The 26,221-nt window shown below is 37.8% G+C and overlaps 5 protein-coding genes, 1 long non-coding RNA gene and 1 pseudogene across 6 annotated transcripts; 6 read left to right on the forward strand and 1 right to left on the reverse strand.

Annotated features, from left to right (window-relative positions):
- The first annotated feature begins 3,266 nt into the window (after positions 1 to 3,266).
- Positions 3,267 to 3,898, forward strand: LOC119989212. Its single transcript, XR_005465752.1, has 2 exons — positions 3,267 to 3,408; positions 3,499 to 3,898. It is a non-coding gene; the product is annotated as an uncharacterized LOC119989212 (long non-coding RNA).
- A 1,225-nt stretch (positions 3,899 to 5,123) lies between these two features.
- On the forward strand, positions 5,124 to 9,221 carry LOC119989209 (annotated as a pseudogene).
- Positions 9,222 to 9,599: 378 nt separating this feature from the next.
- LOC119989211 lies at positions 9,600 to 12,570 on the forward strand. The gene is made up of 6 exons (XM_038834602.1): positions 9,600 to 10,783; positions 10,934 to 11,010; positions 11,122 to 11,158; positions 11,553 to 11,751; positions 11,923 to 12,082; positions 12,261 to 12,570. The coding sequence occupies exons 1-6, from the start codon at positions 10,579 to 10,581 to the stop codon at positions 12,495 to 12,497; spliced, it is 915 nt and encodes a 304-aa protein (XP_038690530.1). The 5' UTR covers positions 9,600 to 10,578; the 3' UTR covers positions 12,498 to 12,570.
- A 577-nt stretch (positions 12,571 to 13,147) lies between these two features.
- On the forward strand, positions 13,148 to 14,050 carry LOC119987973 (glycine-rich cell wall structural protein 2-like). Its single transcript, XM_038832888.1, has one exon. It carries the CDS (start codon positions 13,148 to 13,150, stop codon positions 14,048 to 14,050), a length of 903 nt encoding a protein of 300 aa, XP_038688816.1.
- Positions 14,051 to 14,834: 784 nt separating this feature from the next.
- LOC119988329 lies at positions 14,835 to 18,027 on the reverse strand. Its single transcript, XM_038833326.1, has 7 exons — positions 17,777 to 18,027; positions 16,661 to 16,928; positions 16,443 to 16,562; positions 16,200 to 16,358; positions 15,729 to 15,901; positions 15,297 to 15,402; positions 14,835 to 15,087 (listed from the first exon to the last, which is right to left on the reverse strand). Exons 2-7 carry the CDS (start codon positions 16,904 to 16,906, stop codon positions 15,058 to 15,060), a joined length of 834 nt encoding a protein of 277 aa, XP_038689254.1. The 5' UTR covers positions 16,907 to 16,928; positions 17,777 to 18,027; the 3' UTR covers positions 14,835 to 15,057.
- Positions 18,028 to 18,298: 271 nt separating this feature from the next.
- Positions 18,299 to 21,482, forward strand: LOC119987618 (aminomethyltransferase, mitochondrial). The gene is made up of 4 exons (XM_038832523.1): positions 18,299 to 18,504; positions 19,253 to 19,827; positions 20,336 to 20,454; positions 20,771 to 21,482. Exons 2-4 carry the CDS (start codon positions 19,267 to 19,269, stop codon positions 21,315 to 21,317), a joined length of 1,227 nt encoding a protein of 408 aa, XP_038688451.1. The 5' UTR covers positions 18,299 to 18,504; positions 19,253 to 19,266; the 3' UTR covers positions 21,318 to 21,482.
- Positions 21,483 to 22,761: 1,279 nt separating this feature from the next.
- On the forward strand, positions 22,762 to 25,888 carry LOC119988463 (peroxisomal membrane protein PMP22-like). Its single transcript, XM_038833510.1, has 7 exons — positions 22,762 to 23,097; positions 23,509 to 23,607; positions 24,445 to 24,546; positions 24,800 to 24,875; positions 25,241 to 25,311; positions 25,389 to 25,474; positions 25,581 to 25,888. Exons 1-7 carry the CDS (start codon positions 23,026 to 23,028, stop codon positions 25,642 to 25,644), a joined length of 570 nt encoding a protein of 189 aa, XP_038689438.1. The 5' UTR covers positions 22,762 to 23,025; the 3' UTR covers positions 25,645 to 25,888.
- Positions 25,889 to 26,221: the final 333 nt, after the last annotated feature.

The raw sequence follows: 26,221 nt of genomic DNA on the forward strand, positions 1-26,221 counted from the left end.
TAAGCATTTCTCGTTTTTATCATCAAATTGTAAGTTAATGAAGGTCTATGCTTAGTTGTGAAGTTCCTTGAATCACATTTGTTGTTGGCACTATATTGTCATCAACATGCTTGTTGGTGCCAAAAGCTAATTGTTGTCTTCATTCTTCACTCTATTTAGCACTCTAGCTGCCTGCAAGAGATGACAAAACTGTGAATATACCATTCTTAATTCAATGCTCTGACTAGTGTTTTAAATATCGGTACCAGAATTATACCGTTCAAGCAACTGATATGACTTATGAAGTATAAACGTATAAGTAGGGTTGTTAAAAAAAAAGGGTCAAAACCGAACCGATTGATCGGTTTTTTTTAAAAAAAAAGTTTACACATTTCTCCACTAAAAATCGAACCGAAAAAACCTTTTGGTTTGTTAAATTTATGTTAAAAGATCAATTGAAACCGACTGTTAACACCCCTAGGTATAAGCGGTTCAATCGATCAAGCAGAACAAAAATAAAATATATTTATACTGGTCAGAGCATAAACGTAACAAAAATCATGTTGCTTTGGTTTTGGTGTTAAGGGTTAAAATTTCACATCTAAAAATTGGAAAAAAAAAGATGAGGACTATTTACACCTTCGAATTAACTAAGTACACCCCAAACATGGTATCAGTCCAATTGTGAAAGACATTAGTGAATCACAGCTACTAGCAAATGAAGCCCAAGTCCATTGAGAGATGAGAATCTTCTGGAGAGAGAATCTCGTGAGGAAGGCGCCGAACCAGACCAGTTAATCCTTAATCTTTACACTCCCCTCAATTTGAACATGGTGATCCATCATGTTCAAGTTGCCAAGAAGAAACAGGAGACGTAGGGCAGACATAGGCTTGGTGAGCATGTCGCTGGGCTGTTCTTCAGATTCGAGGAACCAGCCCTTTCTGTATTTTATGGTGAAATGCTAATCAAGTCTATATTTAGTCCTCTCATGGAAAATAGGGTTGTTTTTGAATATATAGTGTTTTGCTTTTGAATCGAACTTTGAGACTTGTTGCCTGTTATTTTTAGCTAAGCAATAGAATCCAAAAACCCTAGAATTTTCATAGTTTACTTCTTTCTTATAGAGTATCTGATATGGGAAGGGTTTGTCTAAAACTCTACGAGGCAATATATCGATTATAAACACTGCAGTTTGAACACGAAAAGATCACAAATTCTCTGCTGCACCACTATGTACTCTTAATGTTCTTGCCACATTTAAAATGTGTTGATGTTTTCTTTCCACTATTCCATTTTGTTGTGGTGCATATGCACATGATTTTTGATGTTGTTTCCCTTCTGTCATGTAAAATTCATCCATCAAGAACTCTAAACCATTATCAGTTCTAATGCTTTTATTGAGATGTGTTTTGACAATACTTATAAATGTCTTGATGTATGATCTGGTTTCAGATTTGTTGTGCATTAAATATACTCATGTCATCCTAGAATGATCATCTACAATAGTTAAGAAAGATTTGAAACCGTCTAGTGAAGTGACTGACTTTGAACACCAAATGTCCATATGGACTAAGTTAAAGCATTCACTTGAAGTTGTAGTACTACTACCAAAAGGTCTTCTTTTCATTTTTCTAATAACGTAGTCTTTACAAACATGATTATCACTACTAGGAATATTACATATCCATTTGGACACTTCATGTGCTAGATGGCCTAGTCTTTTGTGCCACACTTCAGAGCTTACAGTAGAGTTAAACAAAAGTAATATTACCTAAATTTTTGTTTCGTTCTTTGTTGAGTAGATACAAATTCATATGCATCATTTCCCAAGCCAATCCTCTTCATAGTGACTAGATCCTGCATTTGACATTTTTCTTTTGTAAATATTAAAGCATGTTTTCCACTTCCAGTCAATTTACTTACAGAAATTTGATTAAAGCTGAAAGTGGGAACACATAAGACATTTTTTAATGTTATTTCTTTTGTAATGTTAACTTTTTCCCTCTGTGAGATTTTATGTTTTTCTCCATTAGGCAAGCACACATATGAGTCATGCATAGGTTCATAGGATTCTAATAATGATGCAAGACACACAACATGATCACTTGCGTCTATCAACCATTTGCTTAAATTTTGAACTGCATCAGAGATGATACCTGTAACAGATGCAACTGTGTTGACATTGTGCTGTCCTCTTGCATTGTTGTCTGTTGAATCTACTTTGGTTAATATTTGCTTGCATTGTTGATCTGTGAGTTCAATTTCAGAAGATTGGTCTCCCTGCTTCTCCTGATTTACATCTACATGATTAGCTGCATGGGACCTGAAGTTTGTCATACCTTGATTGTTTGATCTAGGCTTTTTGGAAGGATTCTGTGGATATCCATGAATTTTGAAGCATTTATCCACTGTATGGTTGGTCATGTTACAATAGGTACAATAAAGATTGTCCCTACTGCCTTGATATCCTATGGATTGAGTTTCTCCACCCCTTTTGTGCTGAACATTTTTGTATCCAGACTTTGAATTTCCATTTCCATTTGAACCAGCATTGTTGAATTTCTTTACTGACATGGCAGCTGCATTTTGTGTTATTCCATTGTTGGTCATCTTTTGCGTTCTTTCCTCCTGCATTACCATGTTGAATGCTCTGTTCACATCTAAAAATGGTTCTTCGATCAGAATCTGATAGGTGATGATGTTGAATTCTTCATTAAGACCCATCAAAAACTGCATAACTTTCTTCTTTTCCCTTTTGTCCAGCAAAAGCTTGAGTGTATCACACTCACATTTTTCACAATTGTACCTAGGGATCTCCTCATATTCTTGTAACTCATCCCACTGATTTTTCATTTTGGAGTAGTAATCTGTTACTGTGAGTGTTCCTTGTCTCATGTTGCAAATTTCCCTTGTGACCTCAAAAACTCTTCTTTCATTCACCACTGAAAATCTGTTCTTCAAGTCTGTCCAGAGTTCCCTAGCTGTCTTCCAACCAGAAATGCTTTGTACAATACTTGAAGAAATTGTGTTTGTGATCCATGTTCTTATGAGACCATTTGATTGTTTCCACAACTGATAATTAGGGTCTCCCAAATCTGGAATAGGCAGAGTTCCATCAACAAATCCCACCTTATTCCTTGCCTCCAGAGCATTCAAAAAAATTGAACTCCATAAACGGTAGTTTGAATTATTTAGCTCTAGAGATATGAGTTTGGTTACTGAGAAGTCACTTGGGATAAAATTATAAGGATTCTGATAAGGATTTTGGTTGTAATTGTTCATGGTGGATGCTGCTAATATGCTTTGTAGATTAGGGTAAGAAGAAGTTGCTTGATGTGATGATGGCATAGAAATGATGGGAGGTTGTAAACTGTGATTGAATGGTGGCAAAAAATTACCAGATGGTGTGTTGGACAAATTTAATCTTGGTATGCTAATTCCACCCACATCACCTGCAAACTGATTTGTTGTAGTGAACTGTGCTAGTCCACTCCTCATATAGTCTATTCCCTGTGCAGCTACAGCTGAAGACATTGGAGTTACAGATGTAGTCAGTGGGTTGAAATTTGCTGCTGATGCAGCCATGGTTGAGGTTAGTGCTTGTCCACTCCTTAGAAGTTGAGATACTTCAGTAATGGCTTCTGAAGTCATGTTGTAAGCCCCTGCCAGAGGAGGATCTTGTTGAGGCTCCAATACCATATTATAAGTTGTAATTATCAAGAAGTTGCAGAATCAAGATTGAAAGCAGCGGAGAAGAAGAAGATTGGAGAAGAAGAAGAGGAGAGAAGAAGGTATTCTCATTGATAGTTCAAACTTCAAAGAACTCAATGGGTACAACGGCTATAAGCCTGAAAGTATATATGTATTTCACAGTGTACTGACATTTACAATAAAGAAATGATAATTCAAATAGATTGACCCGTTTGTCTACTTTAAATATGAACCCATAAATGGGAATCCCATCATCAAATTAAACAAACTAAGCCCACATGAGAAAAGCCCAATCATGGTATTGGCCCAATTGTGAAAGAAATCAAATCACAGCTACGAGCAAATGAAGCCCCAAGTCCATGGAGAGATGAGATTATGAGAATCTTCCAGAGAGAAAACCTCCGAATTAATACGAAGTTGAACAAATCACAAATGTTATGCCAACAATTTGATGCTTGGACACACCAAGAACATGCCACTTCTGATTGATCATGCATGTGCATCCTCAAAATTGCATTTGCAATCAATGAATTCATTCATTTTATTATGGCACATAAGAAAACACAATCACTTAATAGTTTTTTGAAATTTTTGCATAGTTTAGTAAACCTCAATTCAATACATAAAAAATTAATTTTGACCATACTTCATTTTTGTTTCCCATAATAACCTTATGATGGAATAATGCTTGACACCCCTAAAAAATCCCCTATAATATGAATACGCTCTACATGTGTGTTTATAATCAATTGTTATTAACATGTCACATATATTTTCGGGGTAAAATGAGGGTCATATTTTGAGTGGATATAGCATTACTCCTTGTGATAATACCAAATACCCATCCAATGAGGCACCGACACGTGTCACCATACAAAGTGAAGGAGATGAGGTCGGGCTGAGGAGCATCTCGATACACCCATACGTGACATTGGATGGTACTCCTCGATACTACCTAAACCTGCACGACCTCGGGAACCCAGGTGACCAAAACACCTCGAAGTACCGAGGAGCACCAATCACCTATCAAGAAGAAAATTTTAAGAATATCCACATGAAATCTTAGGGGATTCAACCCCTCGAAATATCACCCGCATTAAAGCGGATAAGTATTTCGAAATTCATATAAAGGAAATCCCCACTAAGATAAATCTCTGTCACTTTTCAACTATTAACTAAAGAGAGAATTCTAAACATCAACCTATGATCACTAATACTATTGTCAATTAATCTAACTTGAGCGTCAGAGCAGTCGATAGCTCGGCTCGATTTTGCACTTCATCACCTTGAAAACAAAAGGAATCTAAAGGCGCCAAAAAGAATGTTGAAATACTTCCACTTTTTGAGTAATCAATCTGCCCGTGAGGAGGGCAATTATGTAACTTCATGTATTTACGTTCATCTCCTCATCAATGACGGTATGACGTATTGATTCTAGGCCAATCCTCCTCCGTCGACGCCACCAGAACCCACTCGGATTCTGGACCCCCACTTCACACTTAAGCGCAATGAGCGGTCCATGATTGTACTGTACCTTGCACGACACTGCATTAGATTTTGCACACACTCACAGGCTTACAGCTCATATTTGTCTGATCTGTCTCTCTCCCCCTGCTCCCTCGTACAAAAACGAAAGCAATAACAGAGAGAGAGAAACAGTGAGATTCAGGGGGAGAGAGAGAGGGATTACTTGGTTCCTCTACAATGCTGCGTTAGATTCTGTATTTGTTTGGATCTTTGAGTTCCTATCTGTTCAAAGAAGTGTTAATTTTCGACAGATTTTAAAGGAAATTATATAAGAGTGCGATTGAGGAAATGAAAACCAAGCTTTACTATCTTCTTCTTCTCGCTTTGTTTCTTGTTCAAAGCGTTAATGCTGAAAACCCGTATAGGTTCTTCACGTGGAAAATCACTTATGGCGATATTTACCCGCTTGGTGTCAAGCAGCAGGTAATGTAGTCCCATTTTTCTGTTATGTGGGTTAAAGTCCTTTCTTTTTTTTTCCTGTCTGGATGCAGAGAAAGTGTTTTGGTGTACGTTTTCTTGGAAATCTTTAACGGGTTAATTTGGGGAATGTTGCAGGGGATCTTGATTAATGGGCAATTTCCAGGACCAACCATCGATGCTGTTACTAATGATAACTTGATTATCAGTGTCTATAACTACCTTAGAGAGCCATTCCTAATTTCTTGGTAAGTAACTACTAGTTTACTTTCCGTCGTGTTTGGTTGTAGAGAAAATGTGGGAAAGATACAATTGTAAGAAAAACTAAATCTTGAGGTCCAGGGTTCTATTCTCACCAGGGGGTTTGGAATTTGGGTAGTTTTCCATCCGTTGTGGTGGCCTTCATGCCCCTCGGGCATGGCTTAGCGTGTGTGGCATGTGGGCCTTTCAAAAAAAAAAAAAGTCTTGGATGTTTCCCCAATTAATTCTTCTGTTTAATGTTTTCCCAAATCATGTTATAAAAACCGAATTAAATGGGATTTGCTAAATCTGCAAATCCCAGATCCGTGGCTAAGAAAGGCACAAACTTTCCATTCATAGCAATGTGGAATGGGCATTTTGTTTATGTTGAAAATTGCAATGAACATGGTGAATGTAGGGTTATTTTGATCCAATTTCTTTTGAAAATATTCACATATCTTTTCATCAAGAAGAGATTCATCTAGTTGAATGGCCATGGCCCAGAGGAAATAGAAGTACTGGGAAAGTGTTGAGGGGGCAAAGATGCAGCTTTGCCTTTGTTAGCCACTTTAATTGGTCTAGGTTTTCTTGGCTCACTTGTCAGAGGCATTCAATTAAAGAATATCTCTTGAATTTGAGAAGATTTTTCTTGAGTAAATCCCACTTCCTCAACTGATAAAGTATAGACACAAATCATTGATTGGCTGCACCAGTGATAATGATGTTAAAATATTCCATTTGTGCAACTGGAAATGTGTACTACTCAGAATGCAAATGCTAGATCTATGAGTTTCCTCACCCATATTATCAAAACAACTAATTTAGTGATTAAATTAATGCGTAAAATCAAATGATTGATGTAGTAATTTCTTGTTCTCAATCTCGTGGACTTATCATCATAAACTGAGTTAGTATATGTAGTCTCATTGATACACACAAATCTATGTAGCTGTTCTATATATTGTATTTTAATGAATGACTTCTCTTTGGAAATTAGGAATTACTTTGAGTAACTCTGAGTAGATCATCTCCCTTTTTTGTGAATTTATCAGGCAAGAATCTTATATTGAAGCCATTTGAATCAGCTTATATGTCCTTGATGAAGTCTTTGATAACAAAAGGTGCTTAATGGACAATTATACAAGCCTTAATTTCAATTGCAATTCACACTCTTACACATAAAAGAGTGACTAGGCCTCTTGTTGCATCAGCCTGTGATTATTTGAAAATAGATATTGACTGCATAATTGATGTGAACTTTGAAAATCATGTCTTTTTTTATCTGAAAGGAATGGGATACAGCAGAGGAGAAACTCATGGCAAGATGGAGTTTATGGCACCACCTGTCCTATCCCTCCCGGGAAAAACTTCACCTACATCTTGCAAGTGAAGGACCAGATTGGTAGCTTCTACTACTTCCCGTCACTTGGATTCCACAAGGCTGCTGGAGCATTCGGTGCAATCCGGCTCTGGAGCCGTCCTCGAATTCCTGTGCCTTTCCCCAATCCTGCTGGAGATTTCACTCTTTTGGTTGGGGACTGGTACAAGACTAATCATTATGTAAGCAAACTATCTTTCCGTATGAAACTTATATGAAAAGGATTTTCTGGTTTCCATCTTTGCCTTCAGATTGTGCATCTCTTAAAACTTCCACTGAATTTTCTTAAGTTCTATAGATATTAAGACGCCTCTTGGATGGTGGACACAATCTTCCCTTCCCTGATGGGCTTCTCATCAATGGTCGTGGATGGAATGGAAAGACGTTTACAGTTGAACCAGGTTTGTATTATCTATATTATTTGTTTTTAAAAATTGTGAGTTTTGTAGGGCAAGAAACTGAAATCGAGATTTCTTGGTACAGGGAAGACAAACCGGTTCAGGGTATCCAATGTAGGGCTTACTACTTCCATTAACATCAGAATTCAGGGGCACAAGATGAAACTGGTGGAGGTAGAGGGGTCCCATACACTTCAGAACACCTACGATGCATTTGACATCCGTCTTGGGCAGTCCTCTTCTTTTTTGGTCACCGCTGATCAGGCAGCTCAGGATTACTACATTGTTATATCTTCACGCTTCACCTCCCGTGTGCTCACCACAACTGCTGTTCTTCACTACAGCAATTCACAGAGAGGAGTTTCTGGTCCCATCCCTGGAGGGCCAACTACTCAAATTGCTTGGTCTCTCAGCCAAGCAAGATCTATACGGTAATACATTTTTCTAATTCATGTGTGCTTATTAAACTGGTTCTTGCTCTCCTCATGCTTGAATGTATTACTAAATGCAGTTGGAATTTGACGGCGAGTGGGCCTAGACCCAATCCCCAGGGCTCCTACCATTATGGACTGATCAAGACGAGCCGGACAATCACACTTGCAAACTCTGCCCCTTTCATTAATGGCAAGCAGAGATATGCTGTCAATAGTGTTTCCTTTCTTCCCCCAGACACCCCATTGAAACTTGCAGACCACTTCAATATTCCTGGAGTGTTCTATGTGGGAAGCATTTCAAGCAGCCCCAATTGGGGAAATGGCTATCTCCAAACCTCAGTGATGGGTGCTAATTTCCTTGAATTTGTTGAGATTGTGTTCCAAATTGGGAGGACACTGTTCAGTCATGGCACATAGATGGTTATTCCTTCTTTGTTGTTGGTTAAGCATACCCTTGTTAGTATTTTTTTTACTTACCTTTTGTCACCGTATATGTATACATCTTTGCAATGTCAAAATATTGTTGATTTGTTGTGGGATGACCAGGATGGACGGAGGGCAGTGGACGTCTGCAAATAGAGCACGCTACAACCTTCGAGACACAGTTGCCCGTTCCACTGTTCAAGTATGTGACAATTTGTGAACAAAAGCAAGCTTGTAGACTTGTTAGATTTACCATTTATTCAATCTGTTGATTTCTTTGATGTAAATGCAGGTATATCCCAGGGCCTGGACTGCAATATACATGGCATTGGACAATGTGGGAATGTGGAACATCAGGTCTGAAAATTGGGCAAGGCAATACTTAGGCCAGCAGTTCTATCTCAGGGTTTACTCTCCTGCAAACTCATGGAGAGACGAGCTTCCAATCCCAAAAAATGCTCTACTTTGTGGCAGGGCTAGAGGTCGTCACACAAGGCCTCTTTGAGTTAATTAGCTTGACAGATTATCGAGTCACAACAGGGTGACGAGATAATCTAATTGTTTTCGCAGCGGGAAATTGCAGATTCAAGAGCTTTACTTGAGCTCTGAGTATTTTTAGAGTTCCATAATCCATATTGGTTTATTCTGTTTCTTTCACTACCTGATGGGAATGCATTGCTGCCTTTGTCAATTTACAAATTCTCATTGAAATCTCTGCTCTGTTCTTTTGGCATTATATTCCTGTTTTTGTTATTTACCATCTAAATTCAAATTCCCAATTGAACAGTTCAAGATCAGTTCTGTGAATATCAATGTTATCACAAAAAAGCAGCCTATGATATACGTTTCCTTGATTAAATAAACGCAATGACGCAACAGTTTTTGTCTCTAATTAACTCCATGCAACACATGTCAATGCTTCTGGCAAATCCATCCAGAAGAATAATTTCCATATTTGAAACCGCCTTCTGCAATTCTCCAACCCCTTCCATTGTCATCATCTGCAACCTTTGACAAAAGGACATCCACAGTTTGTTTCACACCAAACAAACCCTTCCCATCCCCATCCCCATCCCCATCCCCATCCCCATCCCATGCATATCTTAACAACAAACCACACAAACACAACATCCTCTTCAATGTTATTCATTTATTCTTCCACCACCTCCACCAATGGTGACATACCCTGTTCCTATGTGTCGCCGCGACAAAGACTATTAGACCATTCAACATGCAAAGCATGTTAGGTGGCGTAATTGTAATCAATGTTGTGATGTAAGTTGAGGGATTGATTCAACTATGTATGTGAGAAAGGAATGTGATGTGGGTTTTTCTGGGTCGAAAGTCGTCTTATTTGGCCGGGATAAGGGGAGCTATGTGTGTAAAAGAGTATACTTTGGTATGTTTCCTTTAGGTCATGCATTCGCTTAGGTCACAAGTCCATGTCTTTTACTTTGATAGAAGAAAGAAAAAAAAGCCAGTCCTGTTTTTTTTAACGTCTGAGTCATGCTTCTGCAGGTTTTGTGCTGTGGTGAACGTTTCAGTTTGTTTCATTTTTTTAATTGGGTTTTTGTTATAACGTACGTTTTGGTTTTTGTGCATACACTTGCTCTCATATATGTATAGATTTTGGGTTACTTGACAGAAAAGATGACCTCATGAAAGAAAGAATATACACATAAAAACCCTTCAATTTTATTGAATATCAGAATGTCTAGGAATATGGTACACACATGGGTTTGTTTTAACTTTTTCATGTATGAATTTTTCACCCAATCATGAACACAAGTTTGAACAAAGAAAAGTCTGAAATTCTGTGTACAAAATTTTCTTTTTTCCATTCGAAACTCTGAAAGACTGAAACTAATTACTGGAACAGAAGACCTTAAAAAGAGGGAAATTTAAGAAAAAAGCTGCACAACAGGACAAACCCCATTTTGAAACAGAGTACTCTGTTTTTGGTATTTATTCCTCTGTTTTGTTATTTCAGCATGTACAGTTACATCCCACACCCCCCATCTCACTCTCTCTTGTTGAGAAATTATTAATTATCTCTTCCACAAGCCATTGATGAAGGAATCACTAGAAGGTGAGAGCTCCATTAGGTATAGGAGAGCTAGACTACGTCAAATTCACCAAGATTCCCCGGCTGATACAAGCTTGAAATCGAGTATGGTTCGGCCTTATGTTCGATCGAAAATGCCTAGGCTTCGATGGACTTCTGATCTTCACCAATGCTTTGTTCATGCAGTTGAAAGACTCGGTGGCGAAGACAGTAAGCTTTTCAATAGCTACATACACATGTTCAGTTAGTGACACCACAAAAACTCAAGCTTCTGATTTCTGGGTCTTTTCGCTATATACATGACATATATCAGAATTTTACAGCGTCAATCGTCCATTTATTGTATTCATTAATTTGCAGGAGCGACACCAAAGATGGTGTTACAGATAATGGATGTGAAGGGGCTAACCATTTCGCACGTTAAGAGCCATCTTCAGGTTGAGATAGATCGATCTTGAAGTGCATTAAAATCTGTTTATGAAAACATTTCATGTTTTGGGGTGTAATTAGGTTCTAGCATTGGTTAATTTGGTCTTTGTTGTGGACAGATGTACAGGAGCATGAAGCATGAACAGATGATACAAGGTATATATACTCGTAAACCAGTCATTAATGAATAGTCTAAACCTCTCATGATTTTAAAATAAAAAACATGTTTATGCAAAAAAAATTTGGTATAAAAAACACATTTGAAGACTAGTGAATGCCTATAGAATGAAGGATATCATGAAATTGTTAGTGGACAAAGTAATCATCTGGTTGAAGAAATAGAATCTCTGACTTATGTACGGTAAGGACCAACTTCAACAGTTTTACACAGGACAATGTTCCATAATAATGTGATATGTCCTACTCATATGATATATAAACATATTCATATATGGTATTCTCCTGTTGAAAAACTTCTAAAGTAATAATGTATTAATGTAACAATGTTTCTCTAAGTAATTGTATGTGTTTGCGCTTTCTCATTGCGCAGAAGCAGCTATGGCAGCAAAAAGTAATGGAAAGGCTCATTCAAACTACTTGTCACATTTAGTTCCAATCTGTTGCAAGCAAATCAATCATCAGCCAGAATATGAGGACTCCATTGATGAAGATGCTTTCTTCTATCAACGACGTGGTGTTAATCACACTGATGAAGCTCTAGATAATGGTTCTAGAATGCCAGCATTAAGGTACACTTAACAGAAACTCGGTTTGCACATGTTTAATTATCTGAAGCAATGTTGAGATTAGCAGATGGTGCATCTGGACTAAATATTCTAATCATTATAAATCGTGTTATCGTAAGCATCTTTATCATCATAATCATCAGCCATAACTTAAAAAATATGGCATCCTTACAGGCAAGAGAAACAAAAAATGTGCGATGAAAAAGGAGCGTCCGAACCCAAACCAACCTTCACCTATGAAGAAATATTGACTGGACAAGGATGGGAGCAGAGACCTTATGATCATTCTTACATCATCTTCAAGGACCTGCTCAGACTATGCCCTAATTCCCAGGTAACATATCTCTCTCTATATATATATATAGGAAAGAAGCTAAAATGCGGATTTATGTTTTCATGTTGATTTGGAACATTTGGGATCCAAAGTAGTTTACATGTAGAGATACTTGTCTTTGTTAATTTTGATGTTACATAATGAATTGGAATCAAATATGTGACTTTTGGTCTTACAGCTGGAGATAAAGAAGCAAGAAAAGGTGTCATCTGAAGGTCCTGGTGGTGGTGATGACCAGAGGAATAAACATGATCAAAGAGTAGAAGAGGGAGTTGATAGAGTAGTAGATGGTGACAAAATGTCTCCATCACTAAAGTGGAGAGATTCTCATCATCAGTTGCCATTGTTGAAACTGAGCAGATTAGATAGGAGTTCAGATGTCAATGATGTCTCTCTTGAGCTTACTCTTGCTTGAAAATTCATCATCATAAAAAATATATTAATTGAACTCTTTGGAATCTAATTAATTTGGTAGCTAACCTAGCTAGATATGGAGCATATAGTGTGGAACTTATTTGCAGAATTTTTATTTTACATTGCTAGTTGTACACTACAAGTGTATTCTAAACCCCCCACAAAGCCACCACACCAGACCAAACCAAACCAAACCAAAATGAAAAGAATTGTTTCCCACACAAGTGCAAGATTGCTGATCACATGGCTTCCACAACATTCTCAACATTATTATTGGAGCTGACAGACTGGAACCAATATAGATCTTGAACCATATAATTGGAGCTTCTTTGGTTTTTGTGTATATATATACACTCTATAATCGCAATGAGACATAATTTAGTCTTATTTCAAGAACATGCAGTCACCAACTCCACCGTCTCCTTAATTTAGAGAATAATATGATGTTCTTACATGGTTTGACCAAAGAAGATATTATCTCTTGACTTAGAGTCTTAATTTGCTTAATTATGGTCCTGATCCAGCCAAGTATAATTCCGTTAATTTGCCTATAAATATGTATATATATTGAAGAGACTAGCTAGCTAGCCAGACAAGGCCAAGCAAAAGAGAGCTTTTAATTTAATTGGGTTATTAAAGTTGAAGATAACCATGACTGCCTCTGCTAAATCTTTATGCATGTTTGTTCTTCTTTTTCTTTTGAGCATTAATGCTAGTGCTTTGAGTGGTAATGGTAATGTTGGTGATCATGATGAGGGCGACTATTGTTCTTATAGGAGTTGGAGAAGCTGTGGAAGTTTTTTTGGTAGAGGTGGCAAAGGTTTTGGTGGTGGTGAAGGAGGAGATGGTGTTGGGTTTGGCCATGGTGAAGGATATGGAGCAGGAGCTGGTGTAGGAGGTAACGACGGTGGTGGTGTTGGTGCTGGAGGTGGAGGAGGAGGTGGTGAAGGTGGGAATGGTGAAGGATCCGGCTATGGAAGTGGTTTTGGCGCAGGTGTTGGTGTAGGAGGTGATGGAGGTGCAGGTGGTGGTGGAGGAGGAGGAGGAAGAGGATGGGGTTCTAATGGTGGAGGATATGGACATGGAAGTGGTTATGGTGCTGGGATGGGTTTTGGGAACAATGGAGGTGGAGGTGGAGGAGGAGGTGGAGGCGGAGGCGGCGGCAATGGTGGTGAAGGATATGGACATGGAGAAGGTGGGGGTGTAAGTGGAAGTGGTGGTGGAGGAGGAGGAAGAGGATGGGGTTCTAATGGTGGAGGATATGGACATGGAAGTGGTTATGGTGCTGGGATGGGTTTTGGGAGCAATGGAGGTGGAGGCGGAGGCGGAGGTGGAGGTAGCGGCAATGGTGGTGAAGGATATGGACATGGAGAAGGTGGGGGTGTAAGTGGAAGTGGTGGCTCAACCGGGGTGAAAGGTGGTGGGCATGGAAATAATGGCAAGGGAAATGGGATCAATATAGGGTTTGGAATGGGCATGGGCTTTGGGTTTGGCATGGGAAGCAATATTGGGAGTGATGATGCACCCAACAACAGTGACAATGTTTCCCCCTAAGTTAATAAACTCCCCTTCATAATGTTTTCTTGATCAACCCAAAGTGCAAAATTAAGACCAAAACATAAGGTCATTCTTTCTTGTAATGGAGATCAATTTATGGGGTGCAAATAAAGCTTTAACACAGTATAACACTTCAAGTTTTAAGAGCCAGCCCATGTTTACAATCAATTCCAAACCTTTGATTCTTTAATTTTTTTAATTGATAATGACAAAAGAATAGGTTGGGTCAAAACCTTCCGTGTGGCTTCAAAAATAGTAACCTTAAATTATCTCGAGATCGAAAAAGTGATTTTATCATCTACACTCTCTAAAATATTTTTATGTCATGGTAATATGGGATGTCAAAAATGATTATGCAATGAACTTCATGGTGTTAGCTGACACGTTGATGAAACCATCTTGACATATCACAGAGGCTATGCGCAGCAAAACTAGGCTAAAGATGAGCGAAAAGATCCCGATTTAACATAAATTCATGAGGAAGGGTGATCTCTTTTGGATCTACTCCAGCATCTAGAAATTGATGAATCGATCTGAAAGGGAAAACATGCAGCTTCAATACCTCCCAAGGAAAATCCCGAATTGGATCCCAAATTGACGGGTTAGTGTAAGCTTATCGATGCGGTTATACACGCTTCGAATAGGAATCCATTTTCTGAAAGATCCTAACTTTCGTGCTTTGGTGGATCTCTGAGATCTTTTCGATGACCTATGTTGTGTTGAAGGGATATCTATATGATCCGATTGATTTGTCCATCTGTTTATCCTAAAAGGCAAATGCTTCACGGTGAATCCTACAAGGCAGATCATATGAAATGTCATTTAGGTCTATATACAACATGGACGCAAGATTGTTATCCTAATCAAGAATCACAGCTTCTACTAAAGTTTATACAGTGGACAAGTTAAGATAGATTTTCTTCAACTGAACAACTATGGGACTCCATCACTTGCAATGTTACAATGATACATGAAAGGAATTTCCCTAACTTCAATATGCTGGATTAGACTTTTGGCCACTGCGGGCTGACGACCTGCAGAAGCAACACCTTAAATTAGCAATACCAGCAGCAGCAGCAGCAATAAATAAAAAAAAACGTAAATGGAACGGCTCAGGCACCTAAAGGTATCATCATGTCACAACATGAACTAAGTTAAGAAGATGATCGTCCTTAACAGTGGAATTCATGTACTATCATTGAATTAGTCTCTGTAATGTATCAATTTAGACAATTTGGCTAACCTCCAATGTGCTGAACACTAATCGCATCCGGCTAGCAACAACTGAAGGCTCCTCAGCACGTCCTACAACTGCCATTTGCTCCAGCTGAAGAGTCTTCACCGGAAGCCTGTGAAATTAAAAGATAATGCACAAAGGTACGGTTATCTAGATATTCGGGCTTTCTTTGTAGTTGCTTCAAAGCATGGTTAAATGAGATCTCTAAAGCTACAGTATTCGACACACAATAAGAGTTAAAACTTTCTAGTTCCATATCCAACATGTTGCAAGGCATAAGTATGGTACCACTGTTTGTTCAATGGGAAAATTAGCAGTAGCAGAATATTGTAAGGTATTACCAATCTTGCTTCACACTAAACCAGCAGAGAATTCCTCACTTATATAGAAGGAGACATCTTTTCAAAAGACTGGTGTAGCTGAAAATAGTAAACGTACCATGCCATTCCCCTAACATAATACGCATTTGCTATGAGAGCACAAAAGCCTTTCCACTGAATCCGTACTTCATCTGACACTGGAGGAGTCGAAGACCACCTAACTATGGTTGGTTGTGGTGTGCACAATATAGTAATAAATATAATGCTCAACCATAGAATACACTCATCAACCTGCACCATGAAATAGAAAGCACAAGGTAATAATTATGGCAGTGATCATGCATCTCATGCAAATTATGTTTCTAGCACTTTGGAAGTCAGAACAACAATTAAAAGGCAAAAGCAAGACATGGATTTATTAACCAAGTCGAGGCTGGAGTACATGGTCCTAGATCGCTCAACTCATTTAAGAAAAAAAAACTGTTATCTCAAGAGAGCTTTGATTTTCTTATTCTTCTTGCTCAGGCAGATATAAAACATCATGATGCTCTTATAGATCATTGGTTCGTTATTCTAGGAAGAAACTTACCTCTCCGGAAAAAATCTTTAATTTTAAACCAGTATTTCCACCGTAATTCTTCATTGCTTCAATTTCAACACCAGAATCCTTCATGGCAGTAAGTTCTTGCCGCAACCCTTCATCAGTGCAGCCCAGAGAATATGCATTCACCCCAGCACTGATGAAGTCCTACATATAAATAAAGCATCTTGTTCGGAAAGATAAGCAAAGAATTTTTACACACAACTAGATCAAGAAAATTGCAAACTATACTTTCAGGTTGTCACCTCCTCCTCGGTCAATAACATTCCTATATCGCCTATACAAACTGATGGCTATGTTGCGAGATGAACGATACTCGTCATCTGGAGAGATAGAGTCATGCGATCGACACTGTAACATTTATATTGAAACAATATCAACAACTGTATTCTAAATATTGACTAAAATTATAAAAGAAGCTTTGGCACTAAAGCTGCAATACTGCTTACAAGCCATCTATTTGAAGCCACTCGGTGTATTATATGATGAGTATTAAGCTGATCCCGACCTTTCGAAGGAAAAGAAGAATTATGCGTCACATTATTGCTAGAGCTGCCCGAAAAGCATTGAAAGATTGCACTGCTAGGCAAAGAACTGACATGATTGATCTTGCAGGTGGAAGCATCAAAAATTACATTACGTCCCAGGTTAGCAATGCAATTTGTAATTGCTCCCAGAGGATATGTTGTTAGCATGGCTGAACCATGACAACATCAGCTTCCAAATGCAACACAAAACACAGAAAACTGTAAGCTACAGACTAGATTCAGTGCATGGGGACATCAAAAAGTTATTAAAACTACAGTTGAAGGAAAAGCTGCAAACTTTAAGAAAATCGTCAAAGTTCCTCCTTTGGGAAAAAAGCATGAGCTTTACAAATTAGGAAGGCACCAAACGGGTGCGACATGATGCAATATATATCACATAGAACTACAACCTAAGGAGTCAATGTCATTCAGGAACTGGAAGGCATCAACATCCACACGAAAAGTTTTCCAGTAACACGACAGATGCAACCAGCTTCTATGAATACAAAAGAACTATGGTGTTCCAAGGAAAATCATATTGTTCCGTCAAATTTAGTTTCAATTTATATCTGTGTCCCAAATCCCATAAAAATTATCTCTATTATAGATGTTATAATTGGAATTATAATCTACCAATCCCGTAAGAAGAGTTAACAAGCAGAATCGTGGCAAAGACTGCTACTTTTTTCATAGCGACCGTCTCCTCCCTCTCTTTCCAGCTTAAAACAAACCAAAAAAACAGTCACTTCAGTGCAGTCCTATCTTCCTCCCCTGAACTGTTAACTTCAGCTCCCTCAACTCTCCTCAACCAAACAGAGCATAATATTAAAGCAATTAAAAAAGTATCCGCCTCATCAAATTAGAACCATAAATACAAATTAAAAGATCACCATCTATATGTATAATAGTTAATAGATCAATTCAGGGTACCATGTTCAAACATTGGATGATAAATTGATAATCAAAGCAAGAGCAAAAAGCGAAATATGAAATAAAATAGACATATCAATCAAACACTGAGGAGAAAAAGAGAATTACCTTAATAGGGTTTTCTAGAGCTCATCTACAGACAACGAGCGGGACAAAAAAAGAGGGAGGCAAACAGAGTGGATTCAACAAAGATACTGAAGCAATTCAGATAAATATAAGGATTTGGTAGAAGGAACTGAATCATTTATAACCGATACTTGGGCCACGAATTATCGAATGGTTGCTAAAGATTCTTCCTTTTGATTTTTTTCAACTATTTTTATGGTGGTTATGGGGATTCAATTTCGTGGCAAAGTTCGTTTCACGACATTGCCGTCAACAATTGCACTTAATGCCGCTGCACGACGCCGTTTTTCCTGAGATGCGAAGTCCTCCTTACCCACCACCCATCACGGGGGTCCCACGTAAAGTAGAAAGATTGGGTTGTTGTGGAAGAATCTTAAATTAAGATCGAACGCAATCAAACGGCAAAGATTCTACCAGTTTGTATGTGATCTTTTGACAGCCGTTCAATTCTCCCAGTAGACACGAAGCATTATACGTCTTAGCCACAGCAGAACAGAGGAAGGCTTGCTCATGGTCCTAGCACCACTCACTAGCGATCGAGTGTTGGTTGGATTAGGCAGAGAAAAGCCTCCTTCACCCACTATCTTATATAAAAAGTTGATTTATTTTTATCTTCTTTCGTGGGTGCAGCAGAAATGCTCTGTTGGGTAGAGGGATCCGCTCGCTTTTGAAGAACACCAAAAAAAGAAGGGAAGCAAACCTGTAAACCTGTAAGCCGCCTAGCCTTTCTTTCTATTCTCAGTCATCATTTTTTTTATGGCTTGAATGGATTAAGACGTTCTTGTGTTTTCCCGATTGGATGATTGCTGTTGTGTTGTTCTGAAGATGTGAATGAGATCCGGATGACTTTCTTTCCATCCATTTTATTGTATCTGAATGCTACTCTTTCGCTTTGATGAATGTTGTGTTCTTTCTCAATCCGTATTCATTTCCTGGTTTCTTTGATCAGTTTGTGTCTTCCACGTATTCACATCGTTTGGTGTCCATTGTAATTTTTTGAATTCAGGTTTTACATTACATTGAGAGGAGGTTGCCAAAGGATAAAGGTTTAATTTTTTCCATATGTAATGTGTACACTGGGAAACTTGAATCAGTCAGATTGGGATTTTGATGTCTCAAATGTGGTTCATTAAGGAAAGTGTTGAGATGTTTGTAAAATGTCTTTCAACATTGTGCGGCCGAGTGTTATTAAAATTTGATGGTTTAGTCTACTGCTTTCTCTCACTCTCGCTACAAGTACGACATATGTGTTTGTTTTTTGTTGTGTCTAGTCTGAGAAGGTAATCAATGAATCATTGAACCTTATGATTCTGTCTTTATTTGAAAAGATACCCTTTTGAATTTTGATTATCCATAATCATTTGTTTATGAACTTGCCAATGTGATTTGGGTTAATTCTCAGATGGCCATCTTGATAATGATTAATTTTACGAGGGTTGATAATTTGTGTTGAACCAGATATACTTTAGAAAATGAGAGGAGGTGGTTTGTGGCAGCTTGGCCAATCTATCACCCGCCGTCTTGTTCAGGCTGATAAGAAAGCTGTCGCTCGTCGATATTTTGCCTCAGAAGCTGAGCTCAAAAAGACAGTTCTCTATGACTTCCATGTCGCCAATGGGGGCAAGATGGTGCCATTTGCTGGTTGGAGCATGCCTATTCAGTACAAGGACTCCATCATGGACTCTACAGTGAATTGTAGAGAAAATGGTAGCCTCTTTGATGTTTCCCACATGTGTGGGCTGAGCCTCAAAGGGAAGGACTGCATTCCTTTCCTTGAGAAGCTTGTAATTGCTGATGTTGCTGGCCTTGCGCCCGGGACTGGGACTCTGACGGTCTTTACAAACGAGAAGGGAGGAGCAATTGATGATTCGGTGATCACTAAGGTGAAGGATGATCACATATACCTGGTTGTTAATGCAGGGTGTCGGGACAAAGATCTTGCTCACATTGAAGAGCATATGAAGGCATTCAAGAGCAAAGGGGGAGATGTCTCTTGGCACATCCATGATGAGAGATCTCTTTTAGCACTGCAGGTCAGTTGTTGGTTTGGACAGATATCTGTCTCTATTTTACCTTTTGCCATACTTGTTTCTCTGTTATCTTTTGCCTTTACTTTTAAGATTGATTGATGATACTGATTTTGCAATCATGGAAGCCCCTAAAGTCTTTTACTTTCCTTTAGGAGTGGTTGGAAGTGTTGTGTTAGTTTACTCCATTGCAGTCATTTGCTTTCCTTTTCTGAGAATCTTTTTCACTGATTTGAATAAGTTGCCTACCCTTGACCTGTTTCACTGAATTCCATATATTTTCCAAAAATTTCCGGCAATAGGATATGTTTATGCTTGGTGCCTGACCTGCTTCAGAATAATAAGAAAAAAGAGGTTCTGGAATCACATTAGGACACGGTTACCTTGTATTTGATTCCAATTAGGACCATTGTTAGGTTATGAAGTGAGTTTTTAGTTTATGCAGTGTCTCTTTATTTAGTAAATAATCCACTTTACTTAATATATGAAGTTATAATGGATTCCTTTCATGCAGGGACCTCTCGCTGCCCCAGTTCTCCAACACCTGACAAAAGAGGATTTGAGCAAGGTGTATTTTGGGGAGTTTCTAATGTTGGATATCAATGGAGTGCACTGCTACCTTACCAGGACTGGGTATGATTCTTTTTGGTTTCTTTTATGTGCGTGCGTATGTGGTTACTGGTCTCTCTTGACTATCCCAAATCGATCACTTTCACTTGCATGAAGATTCTTGAATACCCACATTGAAAACTTTTTCTTTATAAATTATATCAAACTGAGAATTTATATCTATCACCAATCTTTTAAATACTCTTACTTCAAGCCAATGCTTGGGTTCCATTTAAGTCAGTTTGCATTCAACACCTTCTTCCCTTCTTCTCTGCTCAATCTCAGTTGTGGTTGAAATTTTTAATAAAAGTTTACTTTTGTCCATTACTGAGGCTTCCAGATATACTGGTGAAGATGGATTTGAAATCTCAGTTCCTTCAGAACATGCAGTAGACCTCACCAAAGCCATCCTGGAAAAGTCTGAAGGGAAGATAAGACTAACAGGGCTGGGAGCTCGAGACAGTCTTCGACTAGAAGCTGGGCTATGTTTATATGGTAATGACATGGAGCAACATACAACACCTGTAGAAGCAGGACTAACATGGGCTATCGGGAAGAGGAGGAGAGCAGAGGGTGGATTTCTAGGAGCAGAAGTAATCCTCAAAATACTCGAAGAGGGTCCAAAAATCAGGCGTGTCGGGTTCTTCTCGACAGGACCACCTCCTAGATCCCATAGTGAGATTCAGGATGAGACGGGGAAGAACATTGGTGAAATTACCAGTGGAGGGTTTAGCCCCTGCCTCAAGAAGAACATTGCCATGGGATATGTGAAATCTGGGCTTCACAAGGCAGGAACCAAGGTTAAGATTGTGATCAGAGGAAAGGCCAATGATGGCATTGTCACAAAAATGCCATTTGTACCCACAAAATACTACAAGCCATCTTGATTCATTAGTTAAGCGATCCGGCGACCTGATATTCTAATTGTTTGTTATCTTGAGTTGTTTCTTATAAATCTGATTGCTACTCTTTCTCCTTGTCTTTGTGCAGAAAGCTTGTTTTGAACAAAAGATGTCATCTTCTTTGTTCCATGTGAAGTTTACTTTCATTTATCTAGCACAAATCTTTGACCAAAATCTTAATTTTATGCTAGTTAATGTTAAGAAGGAAACTGATGTCTTAGACTCCAGTAAGGGTTTGATGGTAGATTTGATTTGTGCTGTGGACCTTCAAACATTGAAAGGAGGCTTTGAATATGATGGAGGAGAAGGCAAGGAGCATTCATGGGCATGTCTTGTAACTGAAGGACTGCTTAATCTTTAACCAGTTATATAATCCTAGGTAATTATTAATTTTTCAAAAGCAAAAATGGGGAGAGTCGCTGAGTTTTGAAGGGATTCGGGGGTCTACAATTCCCTTTGAATTTTAGAATATATAATTTTTGTATGAGTCAAATCATCTCTTTTTTAAATTTCACCATTAGATCTAAATTTTATGCTATAATTATTAAGGAATTGTAGAGCCTAAATTTATGATATAATATGTGCTTTGATGCAGTAAAGCTTGTTTAGTCAATAATAATTCTAAAATAAGCTCCGTTTTTCATCTATTAGGGCACTTGTAATAGTGCAAGTGCTATTGTCCCCAACAAAATTAATCTTAGATCTCACCTCTATTACACAAGAATTACGTCAAACACCTATTCTAATACAGCCACATCAGCAAAACACATCTTTCAATATAACCACATCAGCAAAACACAAATTTCTATACACTTTCTCTTCCCATCCAACATGGAATCCAACAACATTTCATTCTTTCATATTATCCACAACAAAACTACGCCAAAACACAAAATACCAATACATCCACATCAACAAAACACTTCTCCCAATACAGTTACATAAGCAAAACACGTTTCACAATACAGTTATATCAATAAAAGATAATATCTTTATTAGCCCAATAATTACATACCATTGCAAGTGCCCTTAGTGCATTTATTCATGTAAATACTCAACTATGCTTCCATGGATGACAGCTCATACCATTAGATACAGAGCTGCAGAGAATTGTATGACTGAAAATTTGTACGGATCTGAATCTTCTGAATAAAGATGTGCACAAATCAAACTTAAAAAAAGAAAATTAAATTACCAAAAGTATTAGTCATTGAATAAGATATGCATTTACAAAGAAAAGATAGAAAAATTATTTCTTTTTCATTTAAAACAGGAGTTTTGCTAACATTAGAAAGCAAAAAAGAGCCCAAAAAAGTTATCCGCAAAAATTATTGACTATATAAAAATAGTTTTTTTTGGTAAGGAAATAAATATATTAAATTCTACAACTGGTCTGAACAGGATGAGTGACCCACGAAGCTGAAGCGTGGAATAACAAAGCAGAGCAGCATATGCAAAAAATTGATTCTCTTGAGAAATCATTGAATAATCCGCCACACTATTTTCTTTTAACGGGATCTGCCCTATGGTCACCTACCCACATCACCTTCCTAATTTTTGTAGCTACTTCTGAGATATTTTATAAGGAACAAATCGAGGAAACAGAGTTTTATACTGTACCAAGAGCACCCCAGTAGGAAAAGGTCTTGACTTTCTTTCTGTCTCTCAGAATTCGGATTTTGGGTAAGGAAACATGGGATCGATCGCAAAGCAAGGAATGAAGAAGTTCATGTTGCAACTTCAGCAACATCCCCTGAGAACAAAGGTCTCTTATTTCGATTTGGGTTTTTCTGCTATTTGTGTTTTTTTTTTAAATACCGAGTGTCTTTTGTCATGTGTTTGGTTGCTCAGAAAGTGAAGGATTGGGAATAAAAAAATAATGTTTTTGCATAGAAAAAGAGAAAGGTGGGTATTATCAGGCTGCGATTAGTGAAAGTGGTTACGTTTGAGTATCCAGTTCCATCTCACTTTTAACTTCACTAACATTTTCTCATCAACCATACAACAATGTATCATTATGAATTGGGTGGTACTTCCTCTGTTTCGTCTTTTTGAAAGGAATTTCAATAGTTCATACTTCTAATTCATTTGGTTTATAGATAATTGTGCGGTAGCTTCTCTCTTTTTGTCAATTTGGGGAGTTATATTATGATAAGTTTTATTGGGATTCAATCAGGCGATTATGGCAGCTGCGGTATCAGCAATCAGTGACATAGTTTCACAGAAGCTCTCTGGCATACAGAAACTTCAACTGAGACGTGTGCTACTCAAAGTGGTAAAGATTCTTGAATCTTTTTTATTGATCGAATAAATATATGCCAATAGATCAGTTAAGGTTGAAAGAATGGATCACAATAACATGTTTGACTGCATTTGGATTGAGTATTTGCATATTGCAATTGATTTTCGTTGTTTCGATATTGAATCATCATGATTAGCCTAGAACGTGGTTTTCCAACTGAGACGTATGCTATTCTGTGCTTATTCGTTAACAAAGAGAATTGGATTTCAAAATGGTAGGGAAACCTGGAATCCACAAGAGAGCAGCAGAATTGAAAAGATTTAAAATGCTATTGATCATTTACTGGCATCAAGATTTTCGTACATACAAACCTTATGCAACAATTATTGGGAAAGCTGAGATTGCTATTGAAGAATGTAATTGAACAAAATAGTCATTATATCACCATATTGTCTCTGCTGACACCAATAGAGATTTCAAAAGTAACTCAGGAAGCCGAGTCATAAAGTCTGGTGTTATTGAAGGCACAAAGAATCATCTGGCACACACTAAGATACCTGGATTTCACAATGGTGTCGTGGGTTTTTGCGTTCTGTTGTGCAGGGCTTAGCTGGACAAACCTACAACTGGATTTTAATGGTCAGCATAATTAACAATATGATTGGAGGCATCGTGATTTATTTATAATATGTTGGGTTTTTTACTCCCTTTAGGTGCTTGGATGGGTGTTATGAAACATAACTGTATTTGCCTATCCATGTTAAATGATTATAGATTATACTATGCTTCTGGTACTCTGATATTTGAGGTCTATGCACGTATTTCTGGTATTCATGTTTCAAACAATGCATCCTAACATAGTCAATGCAGATTTTAGGTTTTGCTTATCTTGGACCTTTCGGGCATTTCCTGCATATGCAACTGGAGAAAATTTTCAAGGGGAAGAAGGACACTAAAACAGTAGCCAAGAAGGTATCCCTATCCTACAACCACTAATTCTTATTTCTTTCTTTTGTTTTTCACAATACTTCATCAATGGCTAGATTTTCCAATAAAAAATAAGCTTTCTGCTGATTTTGGCTGTGTTCACCTAGTCAGGTGGCATAAATTGAATTAATTTTTGCATACAATTGGTTTGGTAATAAAATTAATGCCACTGCTATTATTTTCCTTGATGAAAATATGAAGGAAATGCCATGACGAAATTTTGAATCAATCATTTCAGGTTTTTGTGGAGCAAATCACATCTGCTCCTTTGAACAACCTGCTTTTCATGATTTACCTGGGTGCGGTTATTGAGAGTAAGTACTTGACAAAACTAAATGCAACAGTTTGCCTGACTATCTGTAAATCACTAAATTTATTTTTTTAGGGTACATATGAAATGTGCATGATTAAATCCTTAATAATAGCTGGTGACCAACCAAAATCTGTATCTTTATGGTTTCTATGATTTTAGGATATTTTTTCTTAAAATAAGATAGTAAAGCAACAGAAGTAAAGTTGTAAGTTACAAGATCAAACAGAGTCCTCTAGAAAGAGTTCATGTGCGACATATGAACATAATATAGCCTGTATCCTGTAGATAATATTTAAAATGAACTGTACACTGTACAACAGACAAGAAGATAACGTTGTCGTAATCTCACAAAATCATGGAATGCAGGAAGGCCTTGGATGGATGTGAAAGCTAAAATCAAGAAGGAATACCCAACAGTGATGGTTACATCATGGACGGTATTACCTTTTTTTTCCCACCTCAATTATGTTAATGCATTACATGAATCCCTAACCTTAATTTGTTCGAAATGCAGTTCTGGCCAGTTGTGGGTTTTATAAACCATATGTACATGCCGCTGCAGTTCCGTGTAGTTTTCCAGATTTTTGTGTCATTTTTCTGGTATATGTTCTATTTTCTTTTGATCTACTTCTTCCGTGCTCTTCGCTGTCTCTAATACCCCTTTGCGAGTTTTTCTAACAATTGAATGTCTGATCCTTATTTCCAGGGGAATATTTCTGAATCTGCGAGCGAAATCAACGAGATTGACTAACTCAGGGAAGGCCAAATAAACTAAAGAAATCAAGGGTATGACTCAAGTGATTGATCGAACTCATTTTTTTTGGGGCTTGCACCTTGTCCCTATTGGTGTTGTATCATGGAATAACATTTAAGTCTTGGATCTGTTTTCCATGTACAATTGAATTGATCAATAAGGTGGTTTGTATCTACAGTATTGTTATCTCGGGTGTGCTGGGGTGCATGTGAATCATGGATTTAGGATTTGCTGAATCTGGTTATCTTTTGTTCTATTCATCACTTCTTTTTTTACATTTACATATGAACTGTCTTGGTTTGAACACTAAAAAGACAGAAAGATAATGAGTTGGTTTTTGGACTTTATACAACCCTCTTCACAAATCTGCCAAATCTATATGGAGTGGTGGTTGAGAGATTATTAAATAGATGATTGTTGCATTGCCATGCCAATCTCCTGCACAAAAATACATTATAAATCAGATTAGGTTAATAAATTCATGTGTTCTTGTCTGAAATTCACATCTGGCATATTCATACCATACTATGATATTGTGATTTATCAGATGAGCTGGTCAAATTGTCAATGCAAATAATATTAGTTTCTGAACA

Source organism: Tripterygium wilfordii, chromosome 21, assembly GCF_013401445.1.
Source record: "Tripterygium wilfordii isolate XIE 37 chromosome 21, ASM1340144v1, whole genome shotgun sequence".
Classification (NCBI taxonomy): Eukaryota; Viridiplantae; Streptophyta; class Magnoliopsida; order Celastrales; family Celastraceae; genus Tripterygium; species Tripterygium wilfordii.